General features: G+C 42.2%; 1 protein-coding gene across 2 annotated transcripts; it reads right to left on the bottom strand.

Moving 5' to 3' along the window:
- Positions 1-943: 943 nt before the first annotated feature.
- Positions 944-4,716, bottom strand: rhogd (ras homolog gene family, member Gd). Of its 2 annotated transcripts, none has more exons than XM_046030195.1 (2): positions 4,605-4,716; positions 944-4,010 (listed from the first exon to the last, which is right to left on the bottom strand). In XM_046030195.1, the coding sequence occupies exon 2, from the start codon at positions 3,979-3,981 to the stop codon at positions 3,406-3,408; it is 576 nt and encodes a 191-aa protein (XP_045886151.1). In that variant the 5' UTR covers positions 3,982-4,010; positions 4,605-4,716; the 3' UTR covers positions 944-3,405. The 2 variants fall into 2 exon arrangements, with proteins under 2 accessions (XP_045886151.1, XP_045886152.1); XM_046030196.1 differs by lacking the exon at positions 4,605-4,716 and adding an exon at positions 4,520-4,573.
- Between the last annotated feature and the right edge of the window lie 804 nt (positions 4,717-5,520).

Here is a 5,520-nt window from a genome sequence, read left to right as displayed (position 1 = left end):
ATAAACAAGGGGGATAATCATTACACAAACAGGTTTTTACATGTTCTCATTAAAAAAATAAAAATGTAACTGAACTTTTTCAGGACTCATGTATCTGAAAACAGGCAAGTTTGTGGTTCACCCCTAAAAAGTCTCAGTTGTGATCCACCCTAACTGTGAGTAAGCCTACTTTTGCAAGTTTGTGTTGAAGGTCTAAACTGATTCACACACTAAGCACTGCTTTCCTGAGTTTGCTTTACAATTCATACTTGGCAGAGTTCACTGAGCCCAACACAGGCAGTAACAAAACATTTACAGGCTGTAAACATACACTGAGCATTGTTTTTGTCGTAAAACATTTAGACAGACCGCAGAGGAAATGGGCTCTTCAAAAGGTTGCTGCACTAATGTTGTAACGAGCCTTTGGTGGAGTTCAACACATCTGTCATTTGTCAGAGCCACCACGCATAAAGGTCGAGGGAATCTTTTAGAGTAGCTGATGCAACCGATTCAACTTGTGTGTGTCTGCTAAGTTGAATGATAGCCCTGAAAACCGGAGGGGTACAGACCATTAACTCCAAATGTAGAGAGGAGGGGCGGGCGGGCGGGCGGGCGGGGGCGGAGGGGGATTGGGACAAACAGACTTTGAAGAATGGAACCCACCCAAGAGCACTGTGTCCATCTAGTGTCCGGACATGGTAACTGAAACATTAATACAAAACATGAATTATAACATGAAGTTGTGTGTGTCACGGGGACCTAGTGTGGTTTCCTGAGCTGAAAATATAAGTAGCTGTGCTGTGTCAATGTGTGTGACTCAGTTCTGGTGTACACCTCAGTATGACTTTATTCTTCCATTGTTGCTTACAGCTGTGCACTAATGTGCTGATTATGTGTCAAACCAAGAGTTCTTTTGTAAAGTCACAAAACAGCAAGGGGAAAAAAAAGATGCATCATCAGTGTCTGGTTTTAACCACCATTTTATTTGGCATAATTTAAAATCATCTCACTGTTAGTTCATTTATACAAATATGCTTTTGTTATATATAAAACAATTACAAACGGATTTCTACAAATCAAGTTCCCAGTGTAAAAGCGTAGTACCACGCACACGGTAGCATACAGCTCTGGGACAGACAGAGAGCCCACAGGTGTATGTTCCACTTCATCAGCATTATTTGAGTGAAATCAGGACACGGAGAAAAAAAAACAAAAAAAACAACTCACCACAGTTGACAGTTTGACATATTATGCACTTACATTCAACCCTCCGCTCACCAATCTGGGAAATTTTCACACATTCTTCGGCAGATCTCAAACCGCATCAGTGTTGTTACACAAACTCTTTTGCTCGTGTTGCGCTTCGGTTATTCAAGACTTTTCATACAGGCCACAATCTAGGTTGACTTGTAATACACCCCACTCGAGTGAGTAAATGAAATAATTAGAGTAAAAAGGGTTACTGGTATTACTGGTAGCTGAAAGCACAAATTAGCAACCAGTTATTACTAAAAAAAAAATATAGAAAATGTATAAAAATCTTCAAATGTGACAGGCACGTTCCACCAACGCAGCTCTTTGTAAACCGTACTTGCAAGTTGTACTTGTGCCTTGCCCTTAACTGCACCATGCAATGCAAGGATGTAGACCACAATCTGTCAAGAGCTGTGGGCCATGAGCACTCCGTTTCATGTGCGCCGTTTCACAAATGCAAACAGGCTTGCCGCGAAAGATGTCAGTTTAGCACCTGTGTCTTACAAAGAGGGCTGCAAGAGTGTGTTTACTGACAGGAACTAAGGCAGAAAGCTACACAAAATAACAAAAATGAAACCCAGAGTTGGTTCGACCTGCATTTTTAAAAAAGGTCTTAGGGCACTTGCATCACCATAATGAGAGCCTCTGGGTTTGACAAGGGAGCACTGCTATGGTCTTTGGTTTAGATAAGGCACCTGACCAATCAAAAGGCTCCTTCCATATTGTAAATAAATTGCTGTTACATGGTAGAAAAATTAACTAGGCAGCAACGACACTGTGCTTCTTCCAAGGTGAAATGATATTCCACTAACATAGACAGTATAGGAAAGAAGTGTATATGGCCTAGCACAAGTCAGTTAAAACATCTTCTGGGTATATATGCTATGCTGAATCAGTCATTGTCAGTGGTCATAGTGTGCTGACCTTAAAATGTAAGGCAACAATGTAAATGACAAGGGAAGCATTGTGGACTTCTGGTTTATCAAATTTGAGTATGAACTATTACGCTATTACACACAAAACATCTTACTGATCAAATACACATAAGCTATTACAAAAAATATATCCAACTTTGGCCATAATCGCACTCGTAGGTTAAAAACATTTGCGGGAAAAAAAATCATTTACAGAGTAAATTCAACATTAGACAAAATACAGTCTCTTTGACCCCCACCCTGTCAAAAAGTAATTCTTAGGCATGTTTTAACGGCACTCGGTGTGAGCCTCAGGAGTTAAGACGTAGACAAAGGACAGCTGTGCTACAACCTGACTTCCTGATGTATCTCAAGAAATTCTGTGCCAGTGTGGGTTATTTTGGCGAAGGCCTTACAACACCTGCTCCTCTATTACTGAAGAGGGCAAATGGTCGGCTGCTTTTAATGGGCCCTGGCTTATCTTCAAAGGCCTCCTGGCTCGTCCATGCATGGCGGTGAGAGAGAAGTGCAGGAGGCTGAAAAAGCAGCCTGCCAGACAGCTCTAACATGCCAGACTGAGCACAAGGGGACCTGCAGCTCGGGAGTTTAACCTCTAATCCGTGCATATTGGTTAACGGGGTACTGGCATTTGTCCGGGAGTCATCACACCTTGTCTGGACTCAAGCTGCTTGAAATTAAATCTTGTTCACCCTCTACTTGGCTGTTTATTACATCTAAATAGGCAAGTCAAGCATCTTGATGGTGACGCTGTTCGAGACTCATGAGATGCAACCTAGGTGAGAGTATGAGGTAGTCATTATTTCTCCACCTGAACAAAGGCAGATCTCTTCGCTCCAGTCAAACAGGGTAGCTGGGTTGGTTGGTTTGGATGTTATTATGGTTTGTGAAAACCATGATCAGCATTTTTTATAAAAGCAGAGAAGCTATAAATGTAGAACAGATGTAAATTTTTGGGGAAAAAAGTGTAAATATCAAAAGTTAAAATGTAAGAAAAATAGAGGAGATACGGCCTGTTGCCCCCATTTTGGCATAGTCACTTTGGTGATGATGGCAACAAGTGAAATCCTCCAGGAGATGAATGAAAGGAAGAGAGGAGTTACAGAGGAGCTGAAAACAAAGTCTAAACTGCTGGATGTGGTATAGAGGCAGCCAGATGACGACCTTCGTTCCTCAGCCTTCCTTTGCATCTGTGGATCTCCATCATTGCTCTCCACAGTCCAAATCTGGGAACCATTTATTACAACAGCACGCACTTCTTGGGGTTCTTTTTCGTGACTGGATACAACACTGCCCTTACAGCTTCAGCAAACACCTCTCTGACACCATCCTGCAGCAGAGCAGAACACTCCATGTATTTAACCGCCCCAATCTGCTTGGCCAGGGCGTTGCCCTGCGGCTGGGTGGTAGGGGCCAGGCCCTGCTCCTTCAACTTCTTCACTGTTTCTGCATCACCCCTCAGGTCTCTCTTGGTGCCCACCAGTAGGATGGGCACGTTGGGGCAGTGGTGAGACACCTCCGGGTGCCACTTGTGCCTGACATTGGCATGGGAGGAGGGGCTGCCGATGGAAAAACAGATGATGAAAACATTGGTCTGGGGATAGGAGAGAGTGCGCAGGCGGTCATACTCCTCCTGGCCTGCTGTGTCCCACAAGTTGAGGCTGACAGTGCGGCTGTCTACGCTCATTTGAGCGCTGTAGTTGTCAAACACTGTGGGAATATACTCTTCAGGGAAGGCATTTGTGGTATAAGAGATGAGTAGGCAGGTTTTACCCACTGCCCCGTCACCAACCACCACACACTTTATGGTCTGCATCCTGCCTACGACCACTGGGGCTGCAGCACCTGACAACAGAAAAAGGGCACCTGGGTAACTTCAAACTTAAAAACAATGATCCATGCTCTGAGAGGCAAATCGTCACCAGTGATGAGGCGGATGACTATTCAAGTTATTCTGGGACAGTAGTTTATACTACTTAACTCTGCTTTTAACTCAATTAGCAGACGAGCTAACCGCCGCCAACGTTAGCCCCTCGACGTAATTAACGTAACAGAGAATAACTTAGCAACAATTTCAGCCGTCCGCTAATTAATAACATCTGGACAGTTGCATAACTAGTCCTTGGTCAAAGAACAACGAGTGAATCGAAACTGAAAGGCTAATTTTCTGGTGTTTATTATTTCGCACTGTTCACTTATTATTCTAGGCGTTCCCCCAGTGGCTAGCTTAAAGCTAAGGAACTAGCGCGTTTGAGGGCTAACAAGCTAGCTAGTTAGCAAACAAGTTGAAAGTTTATTTCCAAGCCACTTCTCAAAAAGACCTGTTCCTAGCCAGATAACATCCTACAACTTACTATAAATATTCTATTCTGTTCTAATTTATGTCCCAGAGGTGGGGATTTGCTGGAACAGGGGGATTTTAAGGATTTTGTGACTTACCGCCACTTGGCTTTCGATCTCTTTTTGCCTGGTATAGTCAATCACAGCCGCATCCGGGGAGCTGTCCATTACGTAAAGATCGACGTACGGAAACAATGCAAACTGGTAGTTGTAGTTTTATTTTGTCACTGTCGTTTGTACGACACTAGATGGCGTTGTTAAACTGTTCCGCTTTCATATGATTGTCTGACTTCCATGTGAACAGTGTTGAAAAAGAGTTTGTGTGGAGGACAAGATGCAGAATATGCTGTCAGAATAACAGGCCAAGTAATATCATTTGTCTGCTTTCTAAAATAGTGATTTCTACCCACTGGTGGAAAAAGTGTTTGAGAGCTAAGTAAAAGTCCTGCATTCATGAATGTATTTAAATATATGGAAGTAAAATCTTATTAGAAACAAAAGTGAAAGTACTCTCCAGAAAGGCTCCTTTCAGTTTGTTACTGATTCATTTACAGCATTTTAATGTTTTTCAAAGTGAAGCTCAACGAGGGTTGCTGTGAAAAATGCTTCATATATTATTATCTCATATTTTGAATGGAAAATCTTGTTTTATCTGTAAAATAAACGTGATGTACCAAGTACAATAAATGATGCTAAAATGAATACTGAAATACTTAAAGTAAATGTACCTCAAAACTGTTCTTAAGTAGGGTACTTGAGTAAATGTACTTGGTTCCCTTCTGCTGCTGCTCCTACCACTGCAGAAAAAGTCCCTAGTCACCCTCAAATATTTGCCTCTCATCAACATCGTATTCAATTGCCAGATTTATGAATGGAGTTTGGCATGGCATTTTCCCCCTGCAACAAAAAGCATTTCTTTCCTTAAATAATGGCAAAGATAAAATCGCTTCCTTTTCCATGAATGTGACCCCTTGACCACAATAATTAGCTCTTAAAAATAAATAAATTACACACC

The sequence above is a fragment of the Micropterus dolomieu genome, linkage group LG19, assembly GCF_021292245.1.
Source record: "Micropterus dolomieu isolate WLL.071019.BEF.003 ecotype Adirondacks linkage group LG19, ASM2129224v1, whole genome shotgun sequence".
In the NCBI taxonomy this organism is placed as follows: Eukaryota; Metazoa; Chordata; class Actinopteri; order Centrarchiformes; family Centrarchidae; genus Micropterus; species Micropterus dolomieu.
Note: the sequence above shows the minus strand (reverse complement) of the source record. Positions and strands in the feature narration are given on the sequence as shown.

Coding starts and splice junctions, on each gene's coding strand:
- rhogd (XM_046030195.1), bottom strand. CDS start 3,981: ATGCAGACCATAAAGTGTGTGGTGGTTGGTGACGGGGCAGTGGGTAAA.